This window comes from Tinamus guttatus, unplaced genomic scaffold (assembly GCF_059628265.1).
Source record: "Tinamus guttatus ecotype Peru unplaced genomic scaffold, ASM5962826v1 Tinamus_guttatus_pri_ptg000222l, whole genome shotgun sequence".
Taxonomy (NCBI): Eukaryota; Metazoa; Chordata; class Aves; order Tinamiformes; family Tinamidae; genus Tinamus; species Tinamus guttatus.
Window position 1 is genome coordinate 4,308,990 of NW_028288756.1, and position 16,209 is coordinate 4,325,198.

General features: G+C 34.9%; 1 protein-coding gene across 1 annotated transcript in view; it reads left to right on the plus strand.

Annotated features, from left to right (window-relative positions):
- CDH12 (cadherin 12) overlaps positions 1 to 16,209 on the plus strand; it is a 141,644-nt gene that overhangs the window by 72,452 nt on the left and 52,983 nt on the right. The window contains exons 3-4 of the mRNA XM_010225717.2: positions 4,514 to 4,633; positions 9,592 to 9,759. Coding sequence (XP_010224019.2) covers positions 4,514 to 4,633; positions 9,592 to 9,759 — 288 coding nt within the window. The remainder of the gene's footprint in view (positions 1 to 4,513; positions 4,634 to 9,591; positions 9,760 to 16,209) is intronic.

Below are 16,209 nucleotides of genomic sequence, written 5' to 3' on the forward strand. Positions count from 1 at the left end.
TATTCCATTGAATTTTGGGGATGTCAAAAATTTCTGTGCTGAAAAGTACAAAGAGTTACTATCTATAGTCTATTCACAGTTATTTATGGGGGACGTTTAAATGTCAGCTGCATTGAAATTCAAGACAGTATTATTTCTGTGATTAAAACCACTATCTGTAACATGTTTCTTAATATTATATGTATTATTTAAAGAAAATATTGTCTTCATTAAGATTTCAAGCCATTTGCTTGAGCCATATAAATGGTTGATAGTATTTCATTATTCTTTTTTTCTTTCTAGAACATAAATAATTGCTTAAGCATATCATTCTATTCTTGTGTGCTTTATAGTCTCTGAAATATTTTTGATTGCATATCAAGTATAAAATATGTCTTTTAAAATGTTGACTATCATTGAAGTCTGAACACCAAAAATACTGTGTTTGTTTTGGTCATTTGATTATTTCACGCAATAATATAGATATACATTTTAATTAAAATGTCACAGGATGTAATGAATGTGATCTTCTCTCAATACCTTTTGTGTTAAAGAGTTGCAACTATTGTGGCACGTATTGTTGTCTGGGAAAAACAATTAGCAGCAGGGTCTATTTTTAAAAATATGTTGCTTTTTTGCTTTTCGCTAAGATAGAAAGCCTGATAGAGTGAATGGGCTTTGCTTGATAGTACTGAAGGGATGAGAAGCACATTGTTGAAAAGCTGTTCAGAAAATTAAATACAAGCTGCTGAATAACTGGAGCTACATAAAAAAACTAAAAATACCTTATCTCTGGTAAAAATACTGGCTTTACATGTTATCTGTTTGTTGCAGAAGATCTGGCAGATGAACTAATACTAATAAAATTTATGTCACTGTGAAACACATTAGTTTTTTGTATTTAGTGCTCACTATTAACAGAAAAAAAATATGACCTTGAATGTTCACTAGAATAAAACTTAGTTTATAAATCACCAGTACTTCATTTTGAATACGAAGGTTAAATCACCTGGAGCATATATATAAAAATACCTAAGGTATTATTTTTTGAAAATTAAGAATCATTTTTTGCAAAAATATTTAGACAATTACATCACCTGCCGAATATTCAGGTATGTTGGTGTATATACCCGCTTTCTTCACCTTGGAAAGTCAAATTATTCTGTGAGATGTTAGAAGAAAAGATGGTTTTGTCTGTGGTGTTGAACGTGTCTACTTTTGCATCCCTGGCCAAGAATCATGCTGTCAGGCTCCCTCTGTCCATCCACCAACTGCACAGGAAGTCTTAGGTGTCCAATGTGACTGTAGATGCACTGGGGAAGTCCAGTGATAGGTGACATGACCCCCAGTATTGGCATGTTCCGAAAAATACTTGTGATTGTGAAGGACCGGTTGCTTGATTGCACCAGAAAGCACTTGCTGCTTTATAGAAAGGACACATATTGGTTATAAGTTGCTGCTGCTAGGGCTTAGGAGACAAACCATGGAATAGGAGATAGATAAGCTCCAAAATCCAGTTGGCCCCCCACGACCCCTGTGGCTTTGCTTTGAATAAATAAAAATAGATTAGGATGCTTACTGTTAATACCTGTTGTTTCAGTCTGCTGAGATATTGTATGGGTAGAATTTATGAAAAAATTATCAATTTTCCAATTAAAAATCCCCCTGTGAACACATTTACCATTTTAAATGTTAACATCTAAAATATACATTAATGATTGAAACAGAACAAGAACATTAAGGTTATTTTGCTATCTTAATTTAGTATTTTATGTAAACTTGTTTGAATTCAAGAGAAACAGCTGAGTTTACTGAGTCGGTAGTTCTTGATTTATGTTAGCTTACTATACATTTTAATAATTTTTCTTATATTGAAGTGTTACTGATATACATACACATACTGTCTTAAATCAGTTGCTTTTTTCTGTTTTCTTTCACCTGGGAGAAATATATTTATGAATTCTCTTTATGCCAGTGGGTAGTTTTGTGCTGATGTATCCTTTTCATCATGTATGACTTGAAAGACTTTTTGTTGTGGCTTGTGTGACAGATCTGAAGAGAACTTAAAAACACTACTCATGTTCCTAGAAAAGCTGGCATAATGAGATAAAATACATCTTTTTCTATTAAATATATCTTTTTCTTCGTTTCTTTCATAATAACAGCAGTGAAATGCCATTCAACTATAAATCAGATTTATCATTAGTGTTGATTTAGTAGAGTAAAATAGTAAATAAATGACTCAGTATTTATCTATAATTCTACAAATAAATGAATAAATCAATCAGCTCACAATAAGACAAAAAATTGCTATGATCTATGTAAGAGTTTTTCTAAGAAGAGACTACAGCATTTTTCACACAAACCTTACCAAGAGAGCTAGGAGTTTCACACAAACTTTACCAAGAGTCTGTCTTCTGAATGTGACCTTGCATAGCAAACTAGCATATCTAGCACATATCTCAGTGTTCTTCAAAGAGCACTGTAATTTTTCTTCCCAGAACTGAGTTTCTAAGGATTAAAACTGAAGCCCGGATAGTGGTAAGTACAGGTGCAGTGTTGTAAGTGAAATGACTAGAAATATTGAAATATTGATTTTAAATCTCAAAATCAGTACAGTACTAGGTTTAAGAATAGTGCTTTTAATTAAAAAAAAAGCTGGACTTTGGGTTGATATTCTGTATGGTTTTCAACTTGCTGTGTGAAGCACAGTGAAGGAAAATTTATAAAGAATACAAATCCCAAAGTCCATGAAGTACTGTATGTTTTATGTTGAAAAGTTAGTAGATAACTGTAGCAAGAAAGGAAGACAATTGTTTGTGTATGGGGGAGGGATGTTGTTCTCTGCATGATTAATTGTTAATATAAGTGTTCAGAAAGGGACATTTTGCTTTTCCTTCACAACATTAAGAATCCATGGGCAGCACTTAAAATTTTTGATGAAAAATGAGAATAAAATCAAGTGTCACCAATTCCCTCTCCATCTTGGTCACTGGTGGACACCTTGGTTTTGTTAAGGCTCCCCGAGGTTTTGAAGCTGAGACTGGAAACATACTTTTACTTAGATCCATACTTGACTTTAAAAACATGACCAATTAACACATAATTCTATGTCTTCTTCAGGAAATAACAAGAATATTGCTCAGAATCTTTTCTTTCTGTGTTGTTCAATAGACTGTCATAGGAACAGACTTGGAAAATAAGCCATCATGCCACAAGTTCTTTTACACTGTCAATTCCGAACTCCTTGTCACCCTTCAAATATCTTATAATGAGATGTGTGGCAGGGAACTGAAAGCAAATGCCTTCTAACAGTTACCTTTGCTATGAGTTACCTTTCTAAGTTGTAGCATCTTTTACATGAAGGAATTTTCAATGAGGCACTGGCAGAAATAAACTTTCAGCAAGTCAACCACAGTTAATCTTGGTCTGTGAACCTTTTCTGAATCTTTCCAATTCCCATTACACCTAAGTAACTTGCAGTCTTCCATAGATATTCCTGAAAGAGTATTAGATGATCTCCAAATGTAAAGCATATGTTAAAACTTTTTGTGCTGTTTGTGAATTTACCTGTCTCTCCACTCACTCACTCAAAATCAGTGTCTCAAATTCTAGCATCCAAGATGAAGGGAAAGCTTAGATATCTGACCAGTTGTTTGGGTGGAGACTAGGCAAATGGTTTGAATACTACTTCCATTATGGGGCAGTGGAGAAATGCACGTAAACTGCTTAGCGAGCAGTGGGAAAAACAGGCAATTTTTGTAGGACAATTGCTATTTACAGTGAATTTTATGACTTTTATATGTGCTTTATTTGCTCCATTTCTCCTGTAAGTCTCCTGTGAGATGGAGCAAACTATTTCACAGAGTATTGCCTATAACCATGCCTGAAAATCCAGCATCAAAAAGAGATTCTGCTTCCACAGTACTTTTGTTTCCTATTAAACTATAGTGGAAAAGGAACAAGACTCGAGTCTGGATTTTAAGCACAACTTACTGAATAAAATACCCACTTCCATTCTACAGTGTAAATATTCATTTCATGGCAGAGGAACTTGCCTTTGGGAGACCTCAGCATTTTTTTTAAAGGTACTTACTTAGAGATTTGTTCACTGGTAGATTCCAAAGTTGCTTGACCAAACTTACATATTTAACTTGTGCAGCTGTCTGTGGGCACATCTGCAGGCATATCTGTCTTTTCACAAGACTGAGAGGCACAGAACTAAGACACACTTTTCAAAATCTAGTATTGAGTTTTCATGGACCTTCATTTTATGGGTTGAATAAAAAGTTTTTGTGAGCAATGTATGCGTAACTTGTTTATAAATGTCTTCAAACAGTGGGCTTGCTCTCCTTTCCTTAACATTTTGCTTCAGTTATTACCTATATGGATACTAATGTGGACCTGATGACTGTAATATTCTTACCTAGTTTCCAGAGAAACAAGAATAAGAGCAGAATCCACCATCAACTGGACTAAGATGAATTATCCCTAATCACTGTTTTATATTGAAACTTTGATTATTTCTTTGCAGGTGCATATGTGCTTCAGGTAAAGGCTACAGATGCTGATGATCCCACCTATGGAAACAGTGCTAGAGTGGTTTACAGCATTCTTCAGGGTCAACCGTATTTCTCCATTGATCCGAAGACAGGTAAACAGTTTATCGGCAATCCTTTAAGATTTAAAATTGGCAATATTTATCAATAAATATAGATTGTGCTGGTAGGATAGCTTTGTACCTAAGGATAACGTTGTACCTAATGCTGCTGTGATTACTGACCAAAAGTTTTTGAATGAATCACAATTTGCTATAAAAAGAGGAATGTCCACTCTCCCCCAGTCTATTCTGGGATATCTGAAGTACGGATACACTGAAGATTTTCCTTATGCCTACCATTTCCTTATAGCTAAAGCTTTAAGTGTGGCATGCGTATTTACGATACGATACGATACAAAATCCTTTGTACTCTATTTCTTTCACTGATATTTTTATTCTATATATCGGGTCTTCTTTCTTTTCTCTCAGTACTTTTACTTGCTGAATTTAGAGTCAGAAATTCTCTGACAATGACTGTTTTGGTATATTGAGCTAATCTGGAAGTGTGAGCTAATTATGTCCTGCCCTTTTCTTTTCCTGGATGTGTAAGCAGAGAAGAAAAATATGTTTAAAGAGACTGGAATACTTGGGAGTTTAGGAGGCCAGTTATTTAGTTATCTTGTCCTATATTTTTAAATGTAATTCTTGTTTCTATATTTAATAATTCAGTTAAGGAACCAACAGCCTACATGTGAATGCCATATATTGCATCATCCTGAATATACTATAGGAATAGCTACCTATATGACCCTTGCATCATACAGAGTTTTCTCTCGCTGTGAAGCTGCACTTCAGTGTTGGATTGTGTGACTTTCTCCCTGATCAATGAATAATTTGGAGGTGAGAGCCACCTGAGGCTGTCTGTGCACCAAAGGGCACATTGCTCTGTAACATGCTCCATTTAGCATGTGATCATGTTGTAAGTTGCAGCCAGCAACTTTACTTTTAAAACCGTATTGTGACTTCTTGGAGTGTCTAGGGGAAAAAAGTTCTTTTCCTGTATTGTTTGTCTGTTTTTCATTTCAATCTTGCAAGGAGTGAAAAGGAACTCAATAGCAAGCAAACCTTTACTGAAGACATAACTTATGTTCTAGTATGAGTTACCCAAGAAAAAATTAAGTTGCTAATATCCAAGGATATCCTTTTTCCCTGCTGCACTTCGAATTTCCTGTTATCCCATAAAGTCACATGTTCTCATTTATTACTGTGTCATGAATAGTGAGTGGACCTTAGGAGATAGCTTTGCACCCTGCTAGCCCTGGAACATTGTACAAACCCAGTGTTTACACATCTTTCTGTTAATACTTTAAATGAGTTACTCAGGTAGCTCTTGATGGCAAAAGAAGGCACACAGCTGTAAAGGAAGAGTTATGAAAGCATAGCTAGCCTAGCATAAGCTTAAAATCCTACACCAGAAAAAAAAAATAGAGAGATTAATGCAATGAGCAGCATTGATGTGTTGTAACCTGTCTTGCATTAGAAAGATCAGAGTTAGCTGTGGCTGTTAACATGACAGATTCTGAATAATCATACTGTTTAAATGTTAACTGTAAAATACAGAAGGCTTGAGCAACACTGTGGATCTTCAAGCATTTCCACTTGCTTGTTTTATAACTGTAGAGATGATAGGGTAGTTTTTGTATTGCAAAGTCTGAGGTATGCAGTATTATTTTTGCCATACACTTGCCTCAAGTGTTTTTGGCAAGAGGAGAAAAGATGGCCTTTCGGAAGCAACATGACATATCAAACGTTGAATTCCTGGCAGATGTGCAAGCATTCGTTTGAGTTTTTGATGCCCCTTACATTTTTTTTTACAGTTTGAAACATTCCCTTGTAATTTTTTAAAGAACTTAAGAATATCCATGCTGGGTCAGATCAAAGGTGCAGCCTGCCTTGTATCTTAATTTCCAACAGTGATCACGTGCTCAGTTCCAGGGGTGAATAAAAGGAGACCGTAAGTGTTTAGTGATGTATCTCATGAATACTCTCCCAGTTTCCAGCAATTTGTAACTTAGGAACTTCCTGATTCATTAGCAGTCCATCAGTAACTTTCAGTAGCTCTAACTGTATACTTGGGGTTACTTGTTGATGCTATGAGATTGTTCTCCTGGTTTTACACAGAGGTTTCTTTAACATATATTAGCACTCCACAGAAGGATAACCTGCTTTATGCTTCCTCTCTACTTTCTGTTATGTTGCTGAAATGTCCGTTTGATAAAATTCTTTCTACCCAATGTCCTTCTATGCTTGAGACATCAATATTCTCTTTAAGGCTAGATGTCCAAGTTCTCCACTTCCTCCGTAACTAAATCATTATTGTCCAAATTCTGACCTCAATTGCAGTCTTGAAATCCAAACTGGTTTCAGCAGGAATATTAACAATAATGTTTATTCATTAGGTTGTTCACAGAACCTGGATTTTCTCTTCCATGTTAGTGGATCATCTCCTGTCAAATTCATTATGATCCATTAATTCATAATTCATTCATTATGAACTTTGAAAAGCATGTCTTCAGGTCTTGGTCACACACTTACCAGTTTTGGTTTTCAGCAGTCCCACGGAGATCATATTTACCATCACAGTATATATCATTGTTATTTTGTAAAGAAAAAAAGTCAGCCTTTTTCAGTTCTGGGGCAGTATTTCTTATTATTGTTGTAAAAGCTTAACGAAGTTTAATAACACTCAGAATCGTATTGCGTGCACATGAGACCTTTACATTAGAGTAAGTCTTCAAGTTCAAAGTTCAGGTATTCTTTGTGAAGCAGGAGCTGAATTACCAAAGTTTGCAGTCATTTCTTTCCCAGGGATTTTTATTACCATTTATTTTTATTCTTTACTGTGGTTAGATATCTTTAAGTCATCTCTGTCCCATCCATATGAGCTGATGGTTTTGGTACAAATAGTGGTTTTCATCTATGCTTTTGAAATAGAGCAGATAGATAGCGAAAGGAAAATTGCCTATGAACTGTTAGACAGGAAAATTATTCTCATTGATTTTTTTTTTTTTACAGGGGACTGAGATTTCTTACAGAAAAAAATATGGAACACCTTTAAACTTCCAGATGGGAAAAACAGTGGGTGATTGAGCACCTCACTACTAGACTGATAGCTAATTCTTCATTTTCTGTGGACCATTAGGAATATTTCTAACTGAGAAAACCACTCAATAGTACCTAAAAATGTTACAAAAATCAGATGAATTGCATCTCCTCCTCATAACATGCTATCAGCCCACGTCTTTGGTTTTTTTCATCTTCTATTATTGTGTTTTGCATAGCTATTTGATTTAAGAATAAGCATGCCAAGAATTTTGTAAATTACTGTTGAACGTACACTCACCCCAGTGTAAAAACATGGATTAATTAGTTAGATTCAGTTATGTTCAACCTATTTGCAAAAAGATTTTTTTTCGTGAATACTACTTACTACTTAAATTCTTAATAATATTAGTTGTTGTCATGATGCCTGTTGCCATGACACCACTAACTTTTTAGGTAGCTTAGCTCCAACTTTACAAATATGCATGTTCCTAAATTTTTACAGCTGTGGTGTTTTAAAATTCAATATTTCTGTCTAGATGAAACAAAGGATTGAACAGCACTGTTTTCAAAAACTCAAAGCATACTGCTGCTGTATGTAAATGTTCTTAATTATTTCAAGTATTTGCTATTCCTATTCCAGGTCTATGCAGTACAGAAAATGCCATGCTGGGATAGAAAATAGCAGTTATTTTATTAATTGTTATTATCATAGTCAGTGTTACAAGTGGAGAGAATGGAAAAGCCTTACTGTTATACACTTCAATTTAATAGGAATTTTTGATAAGTTCCATAAATGGAAAATTTAGGTCAAAGTTATTTCTAGACTCTGAACAAGTTCTGTAAGCTAATGGTTCCTATTCTTGTTAAGCAACCAGCTGTTAGTTGCCAGAAAAATCAGAATGAGCCCTAAAGCTTGTTTATTATCATTCCAACTCCATTATAATGCCAGGGGGAAAAGACTACTTTTAAAACCAAACAAGTTAATACTGAAAAATAATGTATTCTAAAATAATAATGACCTAAAGGAGAAGAATGTCTTTCTGACTGGTTTATTTTTCAATTATACATGCTACCTGTATTAGCCTGTTGCAATAAGCCTTTTTTTCTGAAAACTATTGCTGAATTTGCAGTGTTTTGCAATACAGTATGCACCTGTAAATTTTTAACAAAGTCATATATCCTTTTCTGTATGTTTGGTTTTAAGAGAAGGGCTTATGTGCCCAAGCTTTGTAGCCAAGCCCATGTAGTTTCACAACTTCATCAGCTATTCAAATGAGCAGCACTACTTCCCTTTCTCTGCAAATCTTGCTTTTATCATATATTTTTATACTGTATCAGGAGAGAGATTATGGCATACCTATTTAGACTGAAGTCACCAAAGAATAGGAACCATTCAGGGAATACCTTACTAGCATATTGATTACATTACTCTGGGAAAAATATCTAAACTTTTTCAGCATATCTAGGTGCTATGTCAAGCAAACTTCATCAAATAAGGAAAAACCTTCTAATAAGGAGCTCTATGAGTACAGAATGAGAGTAATTTAGCTGTGATGGAAATCGATTCATCTGAAACTGATAAAGATAACTCTTTGAAATACTGATGGTGACCCAGCCTCTCATCTTACATTGTCTGAGTCTGCACAACACAGCTTTCCCTGGTCTAGATGTGGCAAACTGATAACCTTGCCTTTCACATCCCCAGTGAAAATGCACTACTTTCATGCTCAATGAAGGTGATTCATGTCCTGATCTAATCACATAGCAGTCATTCTGGAATGCTGAATAGGAAATAATATGGCACAGTTGTGAAAGACCCAAGTGATTGAGTTGTGTTTCTGTATGAGCTACTCTATGATCAATCCTGTAGGAAGTCTGCCTAAGGGATACATATTCAAATATCACAGGTAAGTATCATAGCCCTTTGTTTATTTTTTTTAATTTCTCTTTCCCATTTTTTCTCCTAGGTGTAATAAGAACAGCTTTGCCAAATATGGACAGAGAAGTTAAAGAACAATATCAAGTTCTTATCCAAGCCAAGGACATGGGAGGACAGCTGGGAGGATTAGCTGGTACTACCACTGTGAACATTACTCTCACAGATGTCAATGACAACCCACCCAGATTTCCTAAGAGTATGTAGTATTCTAAGTGCATTAACTTTCAAATCAGCGTGACTTGAAGTATTAATGCAAGAAAAACTTTAATTCTTTTTGGGGGATCTGCAAAAAAGTGCATGTGATGAAAAAAAATGGAATATGCGGGGGGGGTGTTGTTTTTATTTACACTTTAAAATGATTTAGGAAGTAATATTTTGTCAGGGGAAAGCAGATATCTGATATCTTCTTCAAATGATGGAGTTCAAACCTGAGACTTCCAGGTACTAACAACAGTACTGGCTTATGTTGTTATGATAAGAAGGTGTAAATTTTTTACATGTCTTGGCCAAGAAGATTTAATCTGTTCTTGAAAATACATACAGTCTCTAAATTGTGATCATTCATCAAGAATTCATATCACTTTATATCAATTAGTCTAAATGAGGCTTTTCAGAAATATGCTAATTTAAAGAATCTTATAGACTGTGTATGATTAGCAGAAGAGTTGTCATTCACAGCATCCCTTCAAAGTTCTGTGTGTTGCATATGTTTGAAATGCAGACACTGATCAAGCATAAACCTTGATAACTTTGGAAAAAAATTGTTAATAAGACAATCTGGCATGATAACATTCGTGATTTGTGTGAATTTACAGTAAATAAATAGAAGCTTTATATTTGTGCCTCGTTTAGGCATTCTAATCCTGCTTTTTGTGTTATAAATAGTCCTTAGGTAGCAAACTATGTTTGACATTTCACCATTTTCTCTTGTGTATAAATTCTTCCTTTCTTCAGTATTAAAATATGTTGCATTTCTTTAGGAATACAAGAACGATCATGTTAAGACAAAGATCCACCTGGCCTGATAATCTGTTTCCTACAGTGTCATCTAGCAGATATGCATAAGGCATGCATCCATAGAATGCATACTCCAGAATATTTCCTCAGTTTCTAATTTTTTTTGCTCACATGGTATTTGATGTTCTATTACCCTCATTGGATTTTTGCTTCAACAAGTTGCCCAGTAGCTTTGTAACCCGTGTAAAATTTCAGAGTCCATGACATCCTATGTTATCAGGTTCCAGGGGTTAAAGGCACAAGACACAGCTTCCTTTTGTTTGCATTGAATCCATCTCTACATATCTACATGCATGTTGACTCCTGCAAATAATACAGTTATGTAAAATATGGCCTTTATTTAGAGAAGCTGTGTTGATTTTTTTTCTGATATTAACCATAAAAATACTAGATGATTTTATTTATGTATCCACTAATTCTGCTCTTAGTAATTTGTCCTGTGCATGTCAGATATATCCATTTTCAGTTCCCCAGAGCTTCCTTGAAACCTTTGAAAATAAAGAAAAAAAAACAGTTTTATATTAGCCCCTCCAAGTCGACATATGCTACAGCAGTTTTACATAAAACATTACACATCATGATAGTTCAGTTATTTCATTCTTCAAGCTCTTGGGTGGATAAAACCTAGTCCCAGTGATTTGTTACTCTTTTGACTATTCCTTCCACAGTGGCTTCTGTAGCTAATTTAACCTTCTCTCATAGATTTCCCCTAAAGAAGGGTTCCAGGGTAGAAAAATTCCAAAACCATTCTACACTGAACACAAGAAAAAAAGTCTTCAGCTTTACATCTGTGATCTTATTTTCTCTGAGTACATCTATAACTTAATTTTGCATTGGCGTTACATACTCCTCAGAACTTTTGCTTCCAGGTGTGTTAAAAGACATTTCTTACTTGCTTATATACCAGAGTTTTACTCAGACTCATTATTGGTCTTCCCTACTGTGCTTTTATAGTTAAAGCAGATTTTATTGTTCTTTCTATTGTCTTCATTCAGATGCAACTTAATGTTTTTGAAAGATATGCTCTTCTCCGTAGGTGCCAAATATTTGCTTTGCACCTCCAGTATTGTTCCCCTAAATAGCATTCACGATACTTGCGGTGGTTTAACTCTCTCAGATATCTCATTCAGATTCTTTATAACAATATTCCACAGCTTTATTTACTTCCACTTTTTTATTTGAGTACAGCCATCATGTAGTTTGGGCTCCTATTGCTCCTGCACAGATATTCAATTTAAACTCATTATGGTTGCTGTAAAATTTGGGTGAAGCAGGGAACTTTTCCTGACTTACTAGTGTTAACACTGTTCCCTTCTTTGAGTCTGATTTGATCTGGAGCACCTTTAAAACACGTATTATTCCTCCAATGGTAAGACCTTTTGTTTATACTTTGCTTTGGTATTAGACTGCTCCACTGAATTTGCTCTTTTCATTAGATTTCTGACATGCCTGTTATGGTGATAGCCTTTTTTTTTTTTTTCTTTCTTTTTTTTTTTTTAAACATTGGGCATTAAAACAAGCCATACAATTCCATTGTTTTAAACTCCTGGTATTATATTGTTGCTTTTTTTCTCATTATTGGTCCCTATTTAGATTGCTTTCTGTTTGATCTACCTTTTCTGCATTTCCTACTTGACTACTGCATTTCTTTTGTGAAATTCCTTAGTGAAAAATGTAGAATTATGGTGACTGCACCCTTACGTGCACCCTTGCATTTTTTGGACTGTGTGCTTTTCTATATCTGCAAGTTTTCCTGAACTCTTCAGCCAGAATCAAAATGGTGATTCAGTCTAATCACACAGGAAACTTCGTAAGGTGGAAGGTTGGTTTTCTCATGGCTGAAACAAGTTTTTCAGCTTTTGTACAGACATCCTTTCTTCAGCAAATATCCCCATTTGCCCATAATGTGAATCCCTCTCTTTCTCAGCTAGGCATTAAAACCTCCTTCTCTCTCTAGTTTTAAATAGCAAGGCAATTTCAGACTATGCTGCTCTGGTTATCCTCATCTTCAGTTTCATACATACAAGAATAAATTTTGCCCCCAAGACTTCTGTCCACTCTTACCCTATTCTTTAGGATATGAGCCATACTCACATGAACTATGACCACTAGTTCTTCCTTGTGTTTTCTAACAGCCCATCAAAACACTTGTGAGAAACGCCATTTCTGGTCCAAAGGAAATCATCACAGGAGTCTCTGAAGTGACGTTCTCAGTGTCTCTATGCTCAATGTTCAAAGCAATCCCTGCTGCTAGGAGGCTATCACAAACACAAAAGGAAATCTTGCGACCTCCTGAAAATTGAAAAATACAGTGCACTGTCAAGCTCTTTGGTGCCAGGGCTCTTTCCTGTGACTGATTTTGAGTTGTACGTTTGACTGCCTTTGCTGTTGGAGACTTTAGTCATTTTCTATTTCATTGCATGCCTTCATCTACTAGTGTGTTACAGAAAATATACTGGTCTCATGTATGTCAGAAAAAAATCATGAAACAGAGAAATTGTGGGATATATTTGCCTCTTTGAGGGAGGTAGCCTTGAGGTCTCATCTCATGCACGGACGCTACTTAGTCCAATCATTGCTACAAGGGAGCTAAAAAAAAAACAAGAGACCTCTTCTTTACACAGGACTAGTAAAGTTGAAAACATTTTCCTTCTATTATGTCAAATGTCACAAAAGCCAGACTATAGCAGTGAATCTCAACAGAAGAGAAGAGTGTAATATCTGAGGTAGATGCTGATATTGGAAGGAATAAACATTTAGCATGACCTACAGGCTAAAATGTCAGTTTGCGTGTGCCACTGCATTGCAACATGCTTAATGGACAGACAGTTAACTGAAACAATTCCCCTTTTTTTTCTGAACATACTACAGAAGACATAGTTAGATTGCGGTAGACTATTGATTTCTGTTTAATCAGAATAGTGATAGTAAAAATCCTGGTGAATAGGGCATGAGTCAGCCAGTCCCAAATGAATAAGTGGTATATGAGATAGATAGCATGCCTGAAATATATAGAGCCACCCTGTTAATTACAGATATGAACAAAAATAATTAATAGGAAAAGAAAGTTGATCATGAATTTTATTTCTAATATTGTAATTTTATATTGCTTGGGTTTGCTTTCTGAAAACATTGCCATGAATCAGAATTACTGCTTGTTCGGTAATGGAGTTGATCATTTGCTTGACTAGCATAGCTAAAAGGATATTTATGTGAAAAAAAAAGTCTTTAAAATCAGGTGCATGTAGATCCCAAGTTTTGGCAAGACCTAGAGAGTCCTTACTGTTCTCAGTTTGGTTGAGACCTCCTATGTGTATCATATCACTGTCCAACAAAGCCGGCAAGTGCAGACTTGAAAAAAAATGACTTAAGTTCTATTAGCAGTAACCAGTGCTGTGTAGATGCTTCTGTGTTGCATAATCAGGACTGTAATTTCCAAAAGTGTTTATGCCAAAGATGCTGCAGGTTATCTTGCAGAATAAAGAGATATCCATTATAGCACAATAAAGTTTAAACTTGTTTTCTGAACTCAGTTAAGATGAAAATAAAATCACAGCAGAAGTGGGAGAGTATATATTATTAATACTTAGAAGAAACTACAATGATAAATAATGCATTACAAGCTTTCCAAAGGAAATTCTAGCATGGAACACCTTCATCTCATTGAGGATCCTTTAAGGAGGCAGGCAGGTTTGAGTGGGCTATGGGATTGCAGTGATGAAAAGCCATTGACTATCCTGCTGAACACAGGATATTTTTATTTTGCCCCTCTGCTTTTGTACGTATTCATTGGGGAACTCCTACCTTGAGCATCTCTCAGTAATGAAGAGATGCCTGTTTAACAACAAAGAAACCTCTAAACATCGCATATTTCTGATTGAGTTGTTTGACCTGCAGGTATCTCTTGACCCACATTTGAGAAAATGAGGCACTTCAGAAAACCGATATTTTCATAATAACTAGAAAATAAAAATGGATTTTGATGGCTCTACTAGTAGAAATGCATTGCCATGAGGATTCTACATGTCTATCTTGCATGACTCATTAGGACACTGCATTTCTGAATTGCTGTGCACGTTTCATTGCTGAAGATAGAACTTCTTTGTAAACATCAAAATAACTCTTTCATAGCAAAACTTGATTCTTGCAGAAAAAAAATGCATATTGGTATATAGTTGAAGCAATTAAATGAAAATTTGGTATAGCAACATAGTTTTTGAATATAAAAGACTGGATAAAAGTCATAGGTGTGCAGTCTGGCTCAGAAGGAACCCAATGGTCTTTCTTTCTCAGCTACTCATGTATATGATAACTGGTTAAGTAAAAAGACAATTCAGCAAATCCTTGCTGGAAGCTTATGGGCTAACTCTTAACGCATCAAGTGTTTCTGAATTAGCCACAAGGACAGTTGTGGATTGTTTCCAACTTTTAAAATGAGTTTCAATAAAGGATGGATAGATTATATTTACTTCAGCATTTAAATGACAAAAGCTGTATAATTAGTTGGTATAAATTATGCATTATGAAATCAAACCAATTAAGTGAAGTGGTTGATTCATATTTTGTAAGGTTATTGTTCTTCAGTTTTCTTGTCTCTTTCTTTTGTTCACTGATGACAGTGACTGAAAGCCATTTAGAGAAATAAAACCTTATATGTAGAGCAATAAAGGCACATAGGAACAGTGTTAGTCAAAGGAATACTGTGACTGTTTATTTTAATATGCCATAAATATGCATTTACTGGATAAAACCCTGGTGCAGAAGAAATATCATTAAATTTTAAAGCGAATATAGTTTTTATTCTGATATCAGCAAAGAAAAAACAATTCTCAAGTGTCTTATGAAGTCACATTATGTTACTTTTAAGGTGTTGACCGTTCCTTTATCTACCTGTGTTATTTGATTTTATCTACCATTGGCATTAAGATAACAGCTGTCAGAAACCATCCTCTCAGGCCTGTTGGGTGACAACATTTTAAAATGCCTGGAAGGCTCTAGAGTTATGATTAGCCATCACGAGGGTGAGATTTTGCTATCATTAGTCTTTCCTGAAGTATCCCAGTGAAATCCATCAAGATTGCTTGTATAGAAAATATATGGCTGACAAAAATGTTAATATGCTTGGAAATAGGAAAGGAACTATTTATCTTTTATGGTAATGGTACTTTAAATAATGCAGGGTTGAAGGACTTGTCCTAAGACCTGCACTTCAGCTACCTGTTAGTGTATTAGAAACTTGGCAGATAATTGGATTTGGATTTCAAGAGTAGATGATGCAAGGTATTTCACAGAATTTATTATCTGGAGAGAGCAGGGCAGAGGAAACAGCTGTCCTAAAGTGGAAAGGAAAAGCAAGCAAATATAGGGAAGTAAACAAAACTGATAATATACAAACTGTAAAAAATATTGTTCATCAGTTTTAATAGTTTCACATCCAGGAGAGAAAAGAAAAAGAAAAGAAAAGAAAAGAAAAGAAAAGAAAAGAAAAGAAAAGAAAAGAAAAGAAAAGAAAAGAAAAGAAAAGAAAAGAAAAGAAAAGAAAAGAAAAGAAAAGAAAAGAGAAAAGAAAAAAGAGAAAAAAGAAAACTGTAAAAGAGAACTAAACTGGTTTCTTTTAGTTATATGTGCA